At 43.7% G+C, this 18,515-nt stretch overlaps 1 protein-coding gene across 1 annotated transcript in view; it reads right to left on the bottom strand.

Annotated features, from left to right (window-relative positions):
• Positions 1-18,515, bottom strand: part of LOC145343367 (transmembrane protease serine 11C-like) — a 91,362-nt gene that overhangs the window by 32,107 nt on the left and 40,740 nt on the right. Inside the window, exons 2-4 of the mRNA XM_080189582.1 lie at positions 16,773-16,835; positions 2,350-2,418; positions 301-463 (exon numbers count right to left, since the gene is read on the bottom strand). Of these exons, the coding sequence (XP_080045708.1) occupies positions 301-463; positions 2,350-2,418; positions 16,773-16,835 (295 nt within the window). The remainder of the gene's footprint in view (positions 1-300; positions 464-2,349; positions 2,419-16,772; positions 16,836-18,515) is intronic.

The following is an 18,515-nucleotide window of genomic DNA, read 5'->3' on the forward strand; positions in this document are numbered from 1 at the left end:
GACATAAAGTTGCCATAGACCCAGATGACTAGGGGCTGCTCTCCCCTTTGAGAGGGTGGTGATTTAACCTGAGGATCACCACAGCTCAAACAGGCAATGGGGAAGTGGGGCCTTCATGAATAACCTCAGCCAGTACCTACACTGTTCACATCGCTCTGCATCACTAACCAGCCATCTGAGCTAAACTGATCTTCCAAAATTATAATACAAGGCACTCTTCAGAATAAAGCTCAAGCTCAATTTTTTCTACAAAATCTACTCTGCAAATAATCATGTATGAATAAAAGTCATATTAATTACTGCAGAAAGCAATGAGCTGCAGATATGAGCCATCTGTCAGAGATGATGGAGGCACCACAGCCAAGCGTTTGAAGTTGGAGGTCAACCTGCCAAGGCCATTCACCCTTCACGGCATTTGTCCCTCCGACAATTCTACTGGAGATTGCCGGTCTTCTGCCACATGCTGTAGAAAATACAGAAATGTTTAGGGATTGATATTCTCAGTGAAAGGATTTTATGCAGTCATTCAGATTTCAAAGTTAAAATTAGTACACTCATTGCACCATATAGTTAGGTTAGTTTTGGAAACAAAAGAAGAATCCAGAAAGAATATAATTAGAAAAGTACAATTAGTGGAAGGATTGATGACCAGAGGGCAGAAGAAAGAATAGTGACATGAGGAGAATCTTTTACAAAGTTGATGGTTGGTAGTGGTGCCTGAGGTGGAGGCAGATACAATCAAAGATTTCAAAAGAGATTTGGATAATTATCCTGGGAGAAGAATTTTTCAGGGCTATTGGGAAAAGGCGGGTGGGTAAGACTAGGTGAATTGTTCATGAGAGCTGGCACATACTTGATGAGCAAAATGACCTCCTCTGTCCCCTAACTGTTCCACAAAAAGTAGAGGCTTGATGGACAACAGTCTTTTCCCAAGCCATGCTTTCTTTTCTTGAAGGTTTAGCAGAGTTTCAGGGTCTGCAGGGGCGATTCTCCCAAAATATTTCTAACTGTTAATTTCATAACATCATTGGAGTAGTTCATGCGGGTTTTTTTTCAGTGGGAGTTCACACTAGAATTCCCACATTCTGTGCAATGCAAAGGTCACCAGCATGAATATCAGGTTTCAGGTGGGCAGTGCCAAGGCACCCCCTGGGCATAGGCACTATGCCCATTGCACAGTGCCAGGGGGCACAGGCTGGCACTGCCAGAGTGCCCATGCCCAAGGGGCACACCCCCACTGTGCAACCCCCTTGAGGGCCCTGATTATACCCACTTCACTCCAGTTAGGCTGCTAGCTCTCCAAAAGTGGGGAGTTAGTGTAATCCCTGCTGGAGTGAAACACTCTGGTGGCGTGGGAGATGCTAGCGGACCCGGAGAATTCAGTCTTGCGCCCGCTAATAGCATTTAAATAGTATGTAAAATACTATTTCAATGCCAGCCCCACCTCCCAGCTGATTTCCAGCATCGCGCACATGTCACTGGAAATCTGGGCCTGAGACATGCAAACGGAGCGTGAACACTTGTGGGAATTCCACAAATCAGCTGTATGCAATTCTCCTGGCCCGCTGTGCTAAAAAATTAGTGCAGCAAGATGGGAGAATCACAGACTGCATTCTTTTTTCTTATTGTTTCTCCAGCTTTCTTCTCCTCCCCCCTCAACCACCCGCCCCCAAAACACCCCCACTCGCAAATCCCCCCCCCCCCCCTGCCAAAACACCACCACCCCCCCCCGAAGTTTCTCATGGTACTTGTCATTCTCCTGTACTGTGGGAAAGGACTATTATTCATGTGGGAGTCTGAGTTAGCATGAACAATAGCCAAGGCACCATATGGAAAGTAGTTAAATCGGTTTCATCAACAATGTAAAATTGGAATTATACAATGCCTTTATACCCCAAGATGCTTCACAGTTGTGTAATCAGACACGAATTGAAATTGAAGCAAAGGCAAGTGTATATTAGTCCAAGTGACAAAAAGTTTGGTGATAGAGACAAGTCAAAGAGATAAGTTATAATGTGCACATTTCGATCTGAGAAAGGGGTAGAAAGATAAAATATTATTAGTGAGAAATTTCAGAATTTAACACCTACTTGGCAGTACTAACAGTGGTGCAGCATCAGGAGTGGAGATGCGTAAGAGGTTGGAAGAATGCACAGTTCTCAGGCTTGTGGGACTAAAAGAAGTTACAGAGATATGATGGAGTTCAGCAATTGAAGGGTATGAACATGAGGATGAGAAGTTTCAAAATGAAGGGTTTGGTGGACCAGGCAGTCAGCGAGTACAGGATGGATGTTGAAATAACTTGTATTCTGCTCCAAATAAAATTGTTAATGAACAGTTTCAACTCACTTCCATTTGCTGAAGTATTGATTGCTGTCTCAAGGTGTGGATGTTCTGAAGTCAGCTTTACAAATTGACCTGGAAGGCAAAGAGATTGTATTTGAAAAAAATTGTGACTGCACTTGCAACAAACAACAGAGAAGTGAAGCATAAGAAGTGCAGTTTTCTTTTTATTAAAGTAATTCACATTTATATAGAACCTTTCCTGGTCTTAGAATGTCCCAAATCACCTCACTACCAACCAGTTTTAATGTGTAACAATTAAAGTTATGCAAAGAAATGCAGGAGCCAAATTGTGTAACATTTACTTTCATAAATAGCAATAAGGGAAATGATCAGGTAACTTATTATAGTGATGCTGAGGGATAACTCCCTTGCTCTCCCTTTAGAGGGCTAATAGACATTGGAGCTGCAACCTTACCATTTTGCCTCACCAGCTTGATCGGAAACTTAACTGGGCTAGCTATGTAAATATAATTACAAGAGCAGGTTAGAGGCTGAGAATTCTGCAACAAATAATTCAACACGTGATTCCCCAAAGCCTATCCATCATTTGTTTACAAGGTAGAAGTCAGGAGTATGATGGAATATTTTTTACTTGCCTGGATGAGTGCAGCTCCAACTTGCAAGAAGTTCAACATCATCCAGAACTAAACAGTCCCACACGGACCATCTTAAATTTTATTCCCTCTACCACTGACACACAGCGGCTGTGGCTTCTGTCATTGACAAGGTGCACTGCAACAAATAGCTAATTCCTTCGATCAAAACTTGCAATCTCTACTACCTGGAAGGGCAAGGTCAACAGGTGCTGAAAAAAACATGAAGGGAACTATGGTGTCAGTGCCTGATGTAGAGATGCCGATGTTGGACTGGGGTAAACACAGTAAGACGTCTCACAACACCAGGTTGAAGTCCAACCAATTTATTTGATAGTAATATAAACTGGTTGGACTTATACCTGGTGTTGTGAGACTTCTTACTGTGTCAGTGCCTGGAGCAGCTAAGAAGCAGAGCAGCAGGCTGTCATGACCTGAGGAAATGCAGGCAATTGAACCTGCAGTATCTTTAATCCTAAAAAGTGGAACAGTAGGAAAACTTGTTCCTTATTATGAGTCTTGAGAACATTGACACCATGGGTAGAATTTTGAGACTAACTGCAGTGGTGGGTGGATCCGGCAGTACCTCTCCTGCTGGCCATAATGTGGTATCCCCCACTAGATTCTGCACTTGGAACCTCGTTAGTGATGCACAACTGAATTCCCCTCTGGCTCTCCTTAGGAAAGTCATATCTAGAGAACAAACCTATCAAATTGGTTCTCAACCCTACAGTGCATCAGGAGTAGCACAGCACTACGGCAGTGTTGTGCTTATCGCAAAATTTCATGCTAACAGAAGGCCATCTTGTGCACGCCACTCTTTAGCAATCAGGTTTGACACTAACGTGACTTCCTGTTGACATGACACAACACTGAAAAGCCTGATGGGACACTGGCAAACAGCTGTTTTATGACTATTCATGAGATGCAAATTACTTTTGTGCCAACTACCAGCAGGTGACCAACCCACCGTTTAGAGAATTGCAATGTAATTTTATGTCAACGAGTATCAGACCCACTTCTTGACAGGAGTTAACCGTGTCCAACTGGAAATATCAGAATTGGACAAGCACGCTGATAAGATGAAATCACAATAGGTATCCAAGGGTTTCACAGATTAAATACTTCTGGGCTAACAGAAGAGAAACAATTGGGTCTGAATAGGATGTGGTCCACTTTGGAAAACTAAATGAGGTCAAACTCATCTATTGAAATTCATGTCCTTCTGGCCACAACCAAAGAAGTTTAAAAATCACTATGTTAGTCACTATAGAGGAAAGGACAGAGACTGTGACTTTTCTGATACAGGAATTACTGAGAAAATCACCAAGTTGATGCTATCACCAAGATAGCATCAATACCTCTCGAGTTGCAATAAAAAGATATCCTCGACAAGTCAAACGGATAGACATTTGAAGCACTACTGAAGGATGAGTATAAATGAGGCAATCCTCACAAGGCAGCAAAGTCTGTAGGCTCTCTGCACAGCTTCAACTATTGGCATAGTAACTAGATCAACCAAACCCAGAAACCCATGTAGAAAATGTAATGTATTGCATGAACCTTGCAGTTATTTGGCATACCACTACATATGCAAGGTGCACTGGAAGTTCCCCTGTAAAATTCTTCGCCCAAGATGAGTGACCAAAGCTTGTGACAAGGATAGGTGAATAACAGATACTCTGGCAGGAGCAGAAGGGCTACTCAGCATCATGAGAAATACATCCATAAAGTGGCTAACAGAACATAGAACATAGAACATAGAACATTACAGCGCAGAACAGGCCCTTCGCCCCACGATGTTGCGCCGACCAGTTAACAAAAAACAATGACCCACTAATCTAAACCAATCCCTTTTCGTCCATAAACCTATCCACGGATCTCTTAAACGCCCCCAAACTAGGCGCATTTACAACTGCAGCAGGCAGGGCATTCCAATCCCTCACCACCCTCTGGGTAAAGAACCTACCCCTGACATCCGTCCTATAACTACCCCCCCTTAATTTAAAGCCATGCCCCCTCGTGCTAGCTTTCTCCATCAGAGGAAAAAGGCTATCACTATCCACCCTATCTAAACCTCTAATCATCTTATATGTTTCAATAAGATCTCCTCTTAGCCGCCTTCTTTCTAACGAAAACAACCCCAAATCCCTCAGTCTCTCCTCATAGGACCTCCCCTCCATACCAGGCAACATCCTGGTAAACCTCCTCTGCACCCTCTCCAAAGCCTCCACATCCTTCCTGTAATGTGGGAACCAGAACTGCACACAATACTCCAAGTGCGGCCGCACCAGAGTTGTGTACAGTTGCAACATGACGCTGCGACTCCTAAATTCAATCCCCCTACCAATAAACGCCAAGACACCGTATGCCTTCTTAACAACCTTATCTACTTGATTCCCAACTTTCAGGGATCTATGTACACATACACCTAGATCCCTCTGTTCATCCACACTATTCAAAGTCCTCCCGTTAGCCCTATACTCAACACATCTGTTATTCCTACCAAAGTGAATCACCTCACACTTCTCCGCATTAAACTCCATCCGCCACCTCTCGGCCCAGCTCTGCAGCCTGTCTAAGTCTCCCTGCAAACTATGACACCCTTCCTCACAATCTACCACACCTCCGACTTTGGTGTCATCAGCAAATTTACTAATCCACCCAGCTATACCCTCATCCAGATCATTAATAAAAATTACAAACAACAGTGGCCCCAAAACAGATCCCTGAGGCACACCACTCGTAACCGAACTCCATGACGAATATTTACCATCAACCACCACCCTCTGTCTCCTATCTGCTAGCTAATTCCTGATCCAATTTCCTAGACTACCCTCAATCCCATACATCTGCATTTTCTGCAGAAGCCTACCATGGTGAACCTTATCACACGCCTTACTAAAATCCATATATACCACGTCAACTGCCTTACCCCCGTCCACCTCTTTGGTCACTTTCTCAAAAAACTCAATAAGGTTAGTAAGGCACGACCTACCCGCTACAAAACCATGCTGACTATCTCCAATCAATTCATTACTCTCTAAATAACTATAAATCCTATCCCTAATAATTTTTTCTAAAACCTTGCCCACAACAGAAGTAAGACTCACCGGTCTATAATTCCCGGGGAAGTCTCTGTTCCTCTTCTTAAACAATGGGACAACATTTGCTATCCTCCAATCTTCCGGTACTATACCAGAGACTGACGACGACCTGAAGATCAGAGCCAGAGGCTCTGCAATCACCTCTCTTGCCTCCCAGAGAATCCTAGGGTAAATCCCATCTGGACCAGGGGACTTATCTATTTTCAAACCCTCAAGAATATCCAGCACATCCCCCTTATCAACTGCAATACTGTCTATTTTACACCCCTGCAACCCAGTGTTCTCCTCAGCTATATTCATGTCCCCCTGCGTGAACACCAAAGAGAAATATTGGTTCAATGCCTCACCAATCTCTTCCGGTTCCACACACAACTTCCCTCTACTGTCTGTAACTGGCCCTAATCTTGCCCTAACCAACCTTCTGTTCTTGACATACCTATAGAACACCTTAGGATTCTCCTTAATCCTATCAGCCAAAGTCTTCTCATGTCCTCTTTTAGCCCTTCTTAACTCACTCTTCAACTCCCTCCTAGCCAATCTAAAGCTTTCTAATGCACTACCTGAGCCCTCAAGCCTCATCCAAACATAAGCCTCCTTTTTCTTTTTAACCAACGAATCAACTTTTTTAGTGCGCCACGGTTCCCTAGCCCTACCAAATCCTCCTTGCCTGACAGGGACATACCTATCACGGACTCGCAGTAGCTGCTCCTTGAAAAAACTCCACATTTCGGACGTTCCCAGTCCCTGTAATCTCCAAGTCCAACCTATGCCTCCTAATTCTCTCCTAATAGCCTCATAATTACCCTTCCCCCAGCTAAAACTACTGACCCGAGGTTCATGCCTATCCCTTTCCATCACTAAGGTGAACGAATTGTGGTCACTATCACCAAAATGCACCCCAACTTCCAAGTCTAGCACCTGGTCTGGCTCATTTCCCAGCACCAAATCCAATATAGCCTCACCTCTAGTTGGCCTATCTACATACTGAGTCAAAAACCCTTCCTGCACGCTTTGTACAAAAACTGACCCCTCTAACGAGCTAGAGCTATAGCAATTCCAATCAATATTAGTAAAGTTAAAGTCCCCCATAACAATTACCCTATTACTTTCACTCCTAACCAGGATCGTCTCCGCAATCCTTTCCTCAACCTCTCTAGAACTTTTAGGAGGTCTATAAAAGACTCCCAACAGGGTGACCTCTCCTCTCCTATTTCTAATCTCCGCCCATACTACCTCAACAGACAAGTCCTCATCAAACTTCCTCTCTGACACTGTGATACAGTCCTTGACCAATAATGCTACCCCTCCCCCCCTTCTACCTCCTTCTGTACTCCGACTAAAGCATTTGAACCCCGGGACCTGCAACAACCATTCCTGACCCTGCTCTATCCATGTCTCTGAAATGGCCACAACATCAAAGTCCCAGGTACTGATCCACGCTGCAAGTTCATCCACTTTATTGCGAATACTCCTCGCATTAAAGTATACGCATTTCAAACCCTGCTCCGCCCCACCCCCACGATGCCGTGCATTGCAGTCCCCATCTATGCCCCCCTCACTTTCACCCCCTCTACTCAGGATCCCACCCCCCCCTCCGAATCAGTTTAAACCTCCCTGCATAGCCTTTGCAAATTTACCCCCCAGGATATTTGTTCCCCTTTGATGCAGGTGTAGACCATCACTCTTATAGAGGTCCCACCTTCCCCAGAATGAGCCCCAATTGCTCAAGTACCTGAACCCCTCCCTCCTGCACCATCCCCTCAGCCACGAGTTCAAACTTTCCCTCTCTCTATTCCTCTCTACACTATCCCTTGGCACAGGCAAGAGTCGGGAGATAACCACTCTCTCTGACTTGGCCTTTAGTTTCCACCCCAACTCCATAAATCTCTGCTTAATATCCCCTTCCCTTAACCTCCCTATGTCATGCGTCCCCACATGAACTATAACTTGGGGTGGATCTCCCTCTCCCCTAAGAGTCCTGAATACCCTTTCCGATACATCCCGGACCCCAGCCCCTGGTAGGCAACACACCAGCCCTGAGTCCCTACCATTACTTCCGACTGTCCTATCCGTCCCCTTAACTGTGGAGTCCCCAATCACGAGGCCCAATCTTTTACATCCCCTAACCACCTGAGCTTTTACAATAGGCTCACCCCCAGAGACCTGCTCCCTTTGGCTATCCCCAGTTGATTCCTCCTCAACTGTAGCCTCCAGGACCGAAAACCTATTTTGGAGGGGAACAGCCCCAGGGGATTGTCCCCCCACTTGCTTCTTTCCCCTCCTCCTGGCAGTGACCCAAGACTCATTTCTAGGAGTAACTATCTCCTTATAACTCCTATCGATGTCCGCCTCTGCCTCCCGAATTATGTGGAGTTCCTCTAATTCCACCTCCAGCTCCTTTACATGCTCCTCCAGAAGCTTCAATCTAACACACTTCTTACAAGTAAAATCCCCTGAAACACTGCTGGAGTCCCTCACCACATACATCCCACAGGAGATGCAGCTTACTGCCTGAACTGCCATCCCTGAAACAACTACCAGCAGAAAAATAAAAATATTAAAAAAAAACTTCCCCCACACTTATAATTTAGGTTAGAGGAGGTGGGAGGGTGGGATTCTCTACCAGTGTAGAGGATCGGGTATCCTCTCTGCGCTAATTTATAGGGTTAGGGGCCCGAGAAAAAAAAAACTACAACTACCGGTAAGCGTCCTAGTGACGACTTCTGAACTGAAGAAATAGGCAATAATTATGACCACAATCCTAAAGTTCAGTGAGCAATCATTTCATACTACCAAGATCATGGAATGTGTGGATTCTATTGCACTGTGAGAAACATTCACAGTAATTGACATCACATGTCCTCAGAAAGAATTCTGCAGCAAATAACTCATCACCTGACTCTCCAAAGCCAATCATTTACAAGGTACAAGTCAGGAATATGATGGAATGTTTTCCACTTGCCTGAATGAGTGCAGCTCCAACTTGCAAGAAGTTCAACACCATTCAGAACTGTATATAGGTATTATTGCTTTCAATAATTATTCTTCAGACTGTCCATCAGCTAAGATCTCTTTCAACAACTTATAGACGCTTATGAAGTGTCGTGTCAGGGTGTAGCTGTATAGCAGGTGACTGTTGTTAATAAAACAAAGAACTTCTCAACCTACATCTATTGATGGAGGTGGCATATAGAAAAAGACTTGTCTTCAACAGTCACAAGTGTGAAGTCAACAATCAACAAACCAACTTTTTTGCTCAATTTACTCAAGTAATGGTATCCGTTCAGACCCAATTATTGCAATCCCAATTCCATAAAATAAAGGGGTTGTTCAACTTTCTTTCCACATATATTTCCAACTTTGATCAGAAAATGCTACCATTCTGGAAATTGCTCAGGAAAGATGTGCCTATTCTATGGCAAAAAGGTTACCAATGAGCTCAAGTAATTACAGTGTGAAGAAACATCCTCACTTCAATTCTATGATCCAAGAGAGGAACCTACCAAAGAAGTAGATGCTTCTCCCCAAGGGATAGGAGCCTGTTTTAAAGTTTTTAAAATTTATTTATTAATGTCACAAGTAGGCTTACATTAACACTACACCAAAGTTATTATGAAAGTCCCCCAGTCGCCACACTCTGGCACTTGTTCGGGTACATGGAAGGAGAATTTAGCATGGCCAATGCACCTAACCAGCATGTCTTTCGGACTGTGGGAGGAAACGTGAACACCCGGAGGAAACCCATACAGACGTGGAGAGAATGTGCAGACTCTGCATAGACAGTGACCCAAGCCAGGAATCAAACCTGGATCCTGGCACTGTGAAGCAGCAGTGCTAACCACTGTGCCACCATGTGTACTACAAAGGGAGTCAATTGTATTTGGTTTCAAAAGTTTATCACCAACCAAACAAAAGTACCCCAACACACAGCAGGAAACATTAACTCACATGTTTGGGATTATGCAATTCCATATCTACCTCTTTAGCAACAAATTTCTAGTGCAGACTGACCACAAACCACTTGGAAAGATTTGCTGGAAACTGTTAATTATGAACCTCCTAGGTTACAATGTATCATAGTTAAGGTACAAAACTATGTCTATGGCATACAATATAAACCTAATTTACTGATTACATCAGATACCTTAAGCAGATTGCCAGCCCCTATAAAAAGCAAAGACCTTTCACTAGATTGTTATCTCCAGATTCTATACTACAAGGACTCTGAAAGACCATAATTAATGAATTGTCAGATTCACTTCAAGACATTCATAAGAACATAAGAACATAAGAAATAGGAGCAGGAGTAGGCCATCTAGCCCTTCGAGCCTGCCCCGCCATTCAATAAGATCATGGCTGATCTGTTGTGGCTCAGTTCCACTTTCCCGCCCTCTCCCCATAACCCTTAATCCCCTCTCTTATCAAGAACCCATCAACCCGCTTCTTAAAAATATTTAGCGAGGCAGCCTCCACCACTTCAACGGGCAGAGAATTCCAGAGATTCACCACCCTTTGAGTGAAGAAGTTCCTCCTCAACTCCGTTCTAAACCGCCTCCCCTTTATCTTGAGGCTGTGCCCCCTAGTCCTACTGTCTTTTTTGAGCGGGAAGAGTCTCTCCACCTCTATCCTATCCATCCCATTCATCATCTTATACGTCTCAATGAGATCTCCCCTCATTCTTCTAAACTCTAACGAGTACAAGCCTAGTTTATTCAGCCTCTCCTCATAGCTCAATCCCCTCAACTCCGGTATCAGCCTAGTAAACCTCCTCTGCACTCCCTCCAGGGCCAAAATATCCTTGCGCAGGTGCGGCGCCCAAAACTGCACACAGTACTCCAGCTTATTGAGACTGTTTTGAGCATTCTGAGTGTGGCATGGTTCTCATTGAATCACTGTGAAGGGATATTTTGCAATAATTGCACCAAAAGCGCATGTGCACAAATCATATTTGAAGGCTAGTACCAAAAACAGTGTATTGGCTATGGATTAGCAGTGGCATTGAATCAACTGTCACGGAGGTCAAGGCATGCTAAAAAACATATGGGGAACCATTACTACTGCACAACGGCATTCCTGGACATATCTGGTTCCAGGAATGCCATTGATCTTCTTCATGTCAATGATGATGATTTCCTGGTCATGAGAGTCATGACATTTTTCTAAATTTCCAAATAGGATATATCACGTGCAACCATCACATGTATGTTGAGTGCTACTTTTAACTTGTTAATTTGTTTTGAGTTTTGCAGGAAATTATTTCAAACAATGGACTTCAATATATGGGTAAGATCCTACATGAGCATTTCTTCAGTATTTACTGTTGAGAAAGGTATGGATGTTAGGGAACTTGAGGAAATAAATAGTGATGTCTTGAGAGGTGTACGTATAATAGAGAGGTATGGCTGAAAGTCTTAAAGCGCATCAAGGTAGATAAATCCCCGGGACTCGATGAAGTGTATCCCAGGATGTTGTGCGAGGCTAGGGAGGAAATTGTAGGTCCCCGAGAAGAGATATTTGAATCATGGACGGCCACAGGTGAGGTGCCTGAAGATTGTAGAGTGGCAAATGTGCCTTTGTTTAAAAAAGACTACAGGGAAAAGCATGGAAACTACAAGCCTGTCAGCCTAACATCTGTAGTGGGTAAGTTGTTAGAAGGTATTTTGAGAGACAGGATCTCCAGGCATTTAAACATAAACATAGAACATAGAACATTACAGTGCAGTACAGGCCCTTCGGCCCTCGATGTTGCGCCGACCAGTGGAACCAATCTAATGACCCTCTAACCTAAATTATTCCAATGTTATCCATATGCCTATCCACTGACCACTTGAACGCCCTTAAAGTTGGCGAGTCCACAATTGCTGCAGGCAGGGCATTCCATGCCCTTACTACCCTCTGAGTAAAGAACCTACCTCTGACATCCATCCTATAATTACCACCCCTTAATTTAAAGCTATGTCCCCTCGTGTTAGCCATCACCATCCGAAGAAAAAGGCTCTCACTATCCACCCTATCTAACCCTCTGATCATCTTGTATGCCTCAATTAGGTCACCTCTTAACCTTCTTCTATCTAACGAAAACAACCTCAAGTCCCTCAGCCTTTCCTCATAAGACCTTCTCACCATACCAGACAACATCCTGGTAAACCTCCTCTGCACCCTTTTCAATGCCTCCACATCCTTCTTATAATGCGGCAAGGACTGATTAGGGACCGTCAGCATGGCTTTGAGAATGGGAAATCATGTCTCACAAATTTGAGTGACTTTTTTGAAGAGGTAACCAAGAAGATTGATGAGGGCAGTGCAGTTGATGTTGTCTACATGGACTTTAGCAAGGCCTTTGACAAGATACCACAAGGTAAGTTGTTGCATAAGGTTAAATCTCTTGGGGTTCAGGATGAGGTAGCCAAATGGATACAAAATTGTCAGGAGGATAGAAGACAGAGGGTGGTTGTATAGGGTTGTTTTTCAAGTTGGAGGCCTGTGACCAGCGGTGTGCCTCAGAGATCAGTGCTGGTCCACTGTTATTTGTCATTTATATTAACGATTTGGATGAGAATTTAGGAGGCGTGATCAGTAACTTTACAGATGATACCAAGACTGGTGGCGTAGTGGACAATGGAGAAGGTTATCGAGAATTCAAGTGGGATCTTGATCATTCGGGACAGTGGGCTGATGAATGACAGATGGAGTTTAATTTTGATAAATGCGAGGTGATGCATTTTGGTAGATTGAACCAGGGCAGGGTTTATTCAATTAATGGTAGGGCGTTGAGGAGAGTTGTAGAATAAAGAGATCTTGGGGTATAGGTTCATAGCTCCTTGAAAGTGGAGTCACAGGTGGACAGAGTAGTGAAGAAGGCATTTGTCATGCTTGGTTTCATTGGTCAGAATATTGAATACAGGAGATGGGATGTCTTGTTGAAGTTGTACAATACATTGGTAAGGCCACACTTGGAATATTGTGTGCAGTTCTGATCACTATTATAGAAAAGATATTATTAAACTAGAAAGAGGGCAGAAAAGATTTACTAGGATGCTACTGGAACTCGATGGTTTGAGTTATAAGGAGAGGCTAGATAGACTGGGACATTTTCTCAGGAGCGAGGAGGATTAGGGGGTGATCTTATTGAGAGCTATAAAATAATGAGGGGCAAAGATCAGCTAGATAGTCAATATCTTTTCCCAAAGGTAGGGGAGTCTAAAACTAGAGGGCATAGGTTTAAGGTGAGAGGGGAGAGACACAAAAGAGTTCAGAGGGCATTTTTTTCATACAGAGGGTGGAGTGTGTCTGGAACAAGTTGCCAGAGGTAGTAGTAGAGACGGGTACAATTTTGTCTTTAAAAAGCATTCAGATAGTTACATGGATAAGATGGGTATAGAGGGATATGGGCCAAATGTGGGCAATTGGGGCAAGCTTAGTGATTTCAAAAAGGGGGAGGCATGGACAAATTGGGCCAAAGGGCCTGTTTTCATGCTGCAAACCCCTATGACTTTAAACCATTCCAGAGCCAATGTGAGAAGTGCGGAGTCGATCACATTACTTCGTTGCCACAATATCCTAGACCTGTCGGTGCACGTGGTGCTTTCTGGCTCATTTGAAGACAGGGGTGGGAGTGGAGGTAGGAGCTGACCCGGGCTATATTTACAACTGTAGGAGAAAAATCAGGTTTGTGTGTGACAACACAAGTTCATCACGGGAAAATCAAAGCGTGATTGGCTGGTGAGTATTGCTGTTTAGGGGCTGAGTCTAAATAATTGGGTATTTAGCAAATGTTAAATTATTATGTACAAGTGAATATAGAAATAGGAGGATAAAGCAGATGAATATGTGACTGGGAAGATGGCTCAGGAGTGCGGGCTTTAGATTCTGGGGAACTGGCAGCAGCTCTGGGAGAGATGAGACTTGTATGGTCTCAAAGATGGGATGACAGTAGTTAGCACTGCTGCCTCATAGCACAGTAACAAGTTTCACACACCAGATTAAAGTCCAACAGGTTTATTTGGTAGCACTAGCTTTCAGAGTCTTGCTCCTTTATCAGGTGAGTGAGGAATTCTGTTCACAAACAGGACATATTATAGACACAAACTCAATTTACAAGATAATGGTTGGAATACGAGTCTTTACAGGTAATCAAGTCTTAAATAAGATACCGAGAATGTGAATGGAGAGAGGATTAAGCGCAGGTTAAAGAGAAGTGTATTGTCTCCAGCCAGGACAGTTAGTGAGATTTTGCAAGCCCAGACAAGTTGTGGGGGTTATAGATAGAACCCAAGATCCCAGTCGAGGCCATCCTCATGTGTGCGGAACTTGGCTATTAGTTTCTGCTCAGCGTTTCTGCGTTGTCGAGTGTCATGAAAGCCGCCTTGGAGAATGCTTACCCAAAGATTAGAGGCTGAATGCCCGTGACTACTGAAGAGTTCCCTGATAGGAAGCGAACACTCCTGCCTGGTGACTGTCGAGAAGTGTCCTTCAAACATTGGCATAGCATCTGCATGGTCTTGCCAATGTACCATGCCTCAGGACATCCTTTTCTGCAGCGTATCAGCTGGACAATATTGGCCGAGTCTCATGAGAATGTACCCTGTACCTGGTGGATGGTGCTCTCACATGTAATGATGACATCCCTGTCAATGATCCGGCATGTCTTGCAGAAGTTGCTGTGGCACGGTTGTGTGGTGCCGTGGCCGCTGTTCTCCTGAAGGCTGGGTAGTTTGCTGCAGACAATGGTCTGTTTGAGAGTGTGTGGTTGTTTGAGGGCAAGTAGTGGGGGTGTAGGCGTGGCCTTAGCTAGATGTTCGTCTTCATCGATGACATGTTGAAGGCTCCAGAGAAGATGTTGTAGCTTCTTCACTCTGGGGAAGTATTGATGACAAAGTCTGCCATGTACCGTGTTTGTCTTCTGAGGAGGTCGGTGCAGTTTTTCATTGTGGTGCACCGGAACTGTCGACTGATGAGTCAAGTGTCATATCCTGTTCTTATGAGTGTGTCTTTCAGCCTCTAAGAGTCTATTGCGATCCTCCTCATTTGAGCAGATCCTGTGCATATGGAGGGCTTGGCTTCTTTAATGTATTTGGGGTTGAAGCTGGAGAATTGGATCATCGTGAGGTTACCTGTGGGTTTGCAGTACAGTGAAGTACTGTGGTGACCGTCCTTGAAGGAAATGCGTGTGTCCAAGAACACAGCGGACAGCATCCCCTTTGTAAAGCGTTCGGCCTCTGATTTTCGGCTAAGCACTCTTGCCGGGATGGGGGGGTGGTGGCGGCAGTGGTGTGGACAGTGGAACCAGTGCACATGCATCAATCTCCCCATTGACAGATTGGCACACTTGGAAGTGGCCTGCTCAGCACATGGGGGATGAGGCCCCACCCACTTTCTGGCGTGAATCTCTCTAAGGCACTCTCTGACAGAGATTCATTCAGGTAAGTGTGTACAAAAAAAAAACAGGCAGCAAATTCTCCCATTTTCCTGCCTGTTGGGCACTTAGGAGACCAGGAGGAATGAGATAAGGCAGTTCAGAACAATATTAACCTATAATTAGAAATCAACAAACGAAGAAATTTGACACAGACACTGACACTCCTCGCCAAGAGTTTGAGAGAGATAATAGAAGAGCATAATCAGACATTGGAGAACTTTTCATCACATGTCCACCTAATAAGCTCAATCAAATTGCCCCATTGAATGAAAACAACAGGAATGTATAAATCATATTGCAAACTCTAATTTAGAGAGAGAACTAATTTCTTGACCCGGAGCTGAGTATTTAGCCCTATATTCTCTTCATCACAAGGGCTGCCTAATTCCACATACATAACCCTCGTCTTGTCTTATCCACTGCAGAAATTTTCATCTATAAATTTTGTTCTCTGTAAAACTAACTTCCAGTGTTTTCCTGGCTAGCATCCCATCTTGCACCTTGTAAACATTTGAAAGCACATAAATTCTTCTTTTTAGCTTCCCTGCCATTTGACCATTCACACCCTTTATTCTCTCTGTGGACGGCTATTAGCAGTCTTTTTCCCTGGTTTCTGTGGCTATAACTCATCTTTCATTCCCTCACTCTGCAGTATAAATATCTCCCACTTTCTCTGCCTTTTAGCTTTGGCAAAGTGTCGTCTGGACTCGAAACGTCAGCTCTTTTCTCTCCTTACAGATGCTGCCAGACCTGCTGAGATTTTCCAGCATTTTCTTTTTTGGTATAAATTCTGTTGCTTGTACTCTAACCCATAACAAGTCCTGTACTCGTTGAATAATGGTGACCTCTGTGCCTCAATTCACAAATGTCCAATTTTTACGTTCAAGTTCCTCCATAAGGCCTTACCTTAATTTCTCTGTAACCTCCTCCAGGTCTCTTGAGAACTCTGCATTCATACAGATCTGGCCTCTTGTACATTGGTTCCTGTGCCGTCAAATCATCTGGAGCCTAAATTCTGGAATTCTCCACTAAACCTGTCCACTTCTCCCTCCTTCTTGCAATGTGCCCCTTTAATCAAACATTTTGTCATCTTTCCTAATATCTCCTCCCTTGGTTCTGTGTCATATTTTGTACAACTATGCTGCTGTAAAGTTTGAAACATTTTACTTGGTTAAGATCACCATATAAATGCAAGTTATTATTGAGCTTAAGTATATGCCATTACATTAGTGATTCACTTTAAATGTCAAAATTTCCCCAAGCTTCAGTAGCATGAAGTATACATCATTTGATGGACTTTCTTCTCACCTCCTACCAGAACTTTTGTCACGATAACAGTTGTCGCTATAAAAATCAGAACAATACCCAAGGCTGCAAACATCAACATTAATCCTTTTGAATATTTCATTTTCCAGAGTAAGTGTTAAATTCTTATGATCCTCAGTTTCTCTGCAAATAAAAAAAGATGTTATTGCTTAGTTTTCTATTAATTTAAAACTGAAAAAAAATGTTGGGGTATGTCAGTTCTGACAGTTGGCCATTGATATACATCAGCATTTCCTTTTACATTTTGTGGAGCAGTCTATTTAGTGGGCATTGGCAAATACTTACTAATTGAAGTACGTTAAGTATTCCCTAAGGAAGACCTTTTTTTCATTGCAATGTCCCCATTTTCTCTTTCCTATATTTTGTAAGATAGTGGTGAACAGTCCAGAAACTTTATCACATAACCTACACTGATGCTTCAGTGCAGAATTGAGGGAATGGCTGTCAGAGATGTGAGAGACTTATTAAACCAAGGCCTCATTAGCACTCTCAGCTGGATATAAAAGATCCCATGGCACTACCTTGACGAAGAACCCATCTATCAATTCCACCCAAGAATTCATGTTTCAATAATACTTTGCGTCGGTATTCACGAAGGAGAGGGGCTTGAAGTCCGGTACTGTCTTGGAGGGAGCTAACCAGTTGAAGGGAATGTCCATTATGAGGGAGGAAGTGTTAGGGTTTTTAGGTAGCATTAAAACTGATAAATCTCCGGGACCTGATGGCATTTATCCTAGGCTGCTTAGGGAGGCGAGAGATAAAATTGTTGGGCCTCTGACGCAAATCTTTGTCTCTTCTTTGGACACAGGTGAGGTCCCAGAGGACTGGAGGATAGCGAACGTGGTACTGTTGTTTAAGAAGGGTAGTAGGGGTAACCCTGGTAATTATAGGCTGGTGAGTTTGACGTCAATGTTGGAAGTTGTTGGAGAGGATTCTTAGGGATAGGATGTATACACATTTAGAGCGTTGCGACCTGATTAGGGATACGCAGCATGGCTTTGTTAAGGGGAGGTCGTGCCTTATGAATCTGGTAGAATTTTTTGAGGAGGTGACAACACGGTCGACGAAGGACGAGCCGTTGGTGTCGTCTATATGGATTTCAGTAAAGCATTTGACAAAGTCCCTCATGGTAGGTTGGTTGAAAAGGTTAAGGCTCATGGAATACAAGGACAGGTATCTAGATGGATTGATAACTGGTTTGGTAATAGGATGATGTGGGAATGCTGGCGTTGGACTGGCGTAAACACAGTAAAAAGTCTTGTAGGAGACAGGGAGTAGTAGTGGAAGGGCCTTTTTCTAGCTGGAGGTCTGTCATTAGTGGTGTGCCGCAGGGCTCAGTACTGGGACCTCTTCTATTTGTAATATACATAAATGACTTGGAAGAGGGAGTACATGGTGTGATCAGCAAGTTTGCAGATGACACTAAGATGGCTGGACTGGCAGACACTGAGGAGCACTGTCAGGCAAAACAACAGGATATAGATAGGCTGGTATATTGGGCAGATAAATGGCAGATGGAATTTAATCCTGATAAATGTGAGGTGATGCATTTTGGAAGAAATAATGTAGGGGGGAGTTGTATGATAAAGGATAGACCTATTAAGAGTATAGAAACGCAGAGGGACCTTAGGGGTGCAAGTGCACAAGTCTTTGAAGGTGGCAGTACAGGTGGAGAAGGTTGTGAAGAAAGCTTATGGCATGCTAGCCTTTATAGGAAGGGGTATA

This window comes from Carcharhinus amblyrhynchos, chromosome 5 (assembly GCF_965287045.1).
Source record: "Carcharhinus amblyrhynchos chromosome 5, sCarAmb.v2.hapA, whole genome shotgun sequence".
NCBI classification, from domain to species: domain Eukaryota; kingdom Metazoa; phylum Chordata; class Chondrichthyes; order Carcharhiniformes; family Carcharhinidae; genus Carcharhinus; species Carcharhinus amblyrhynchos.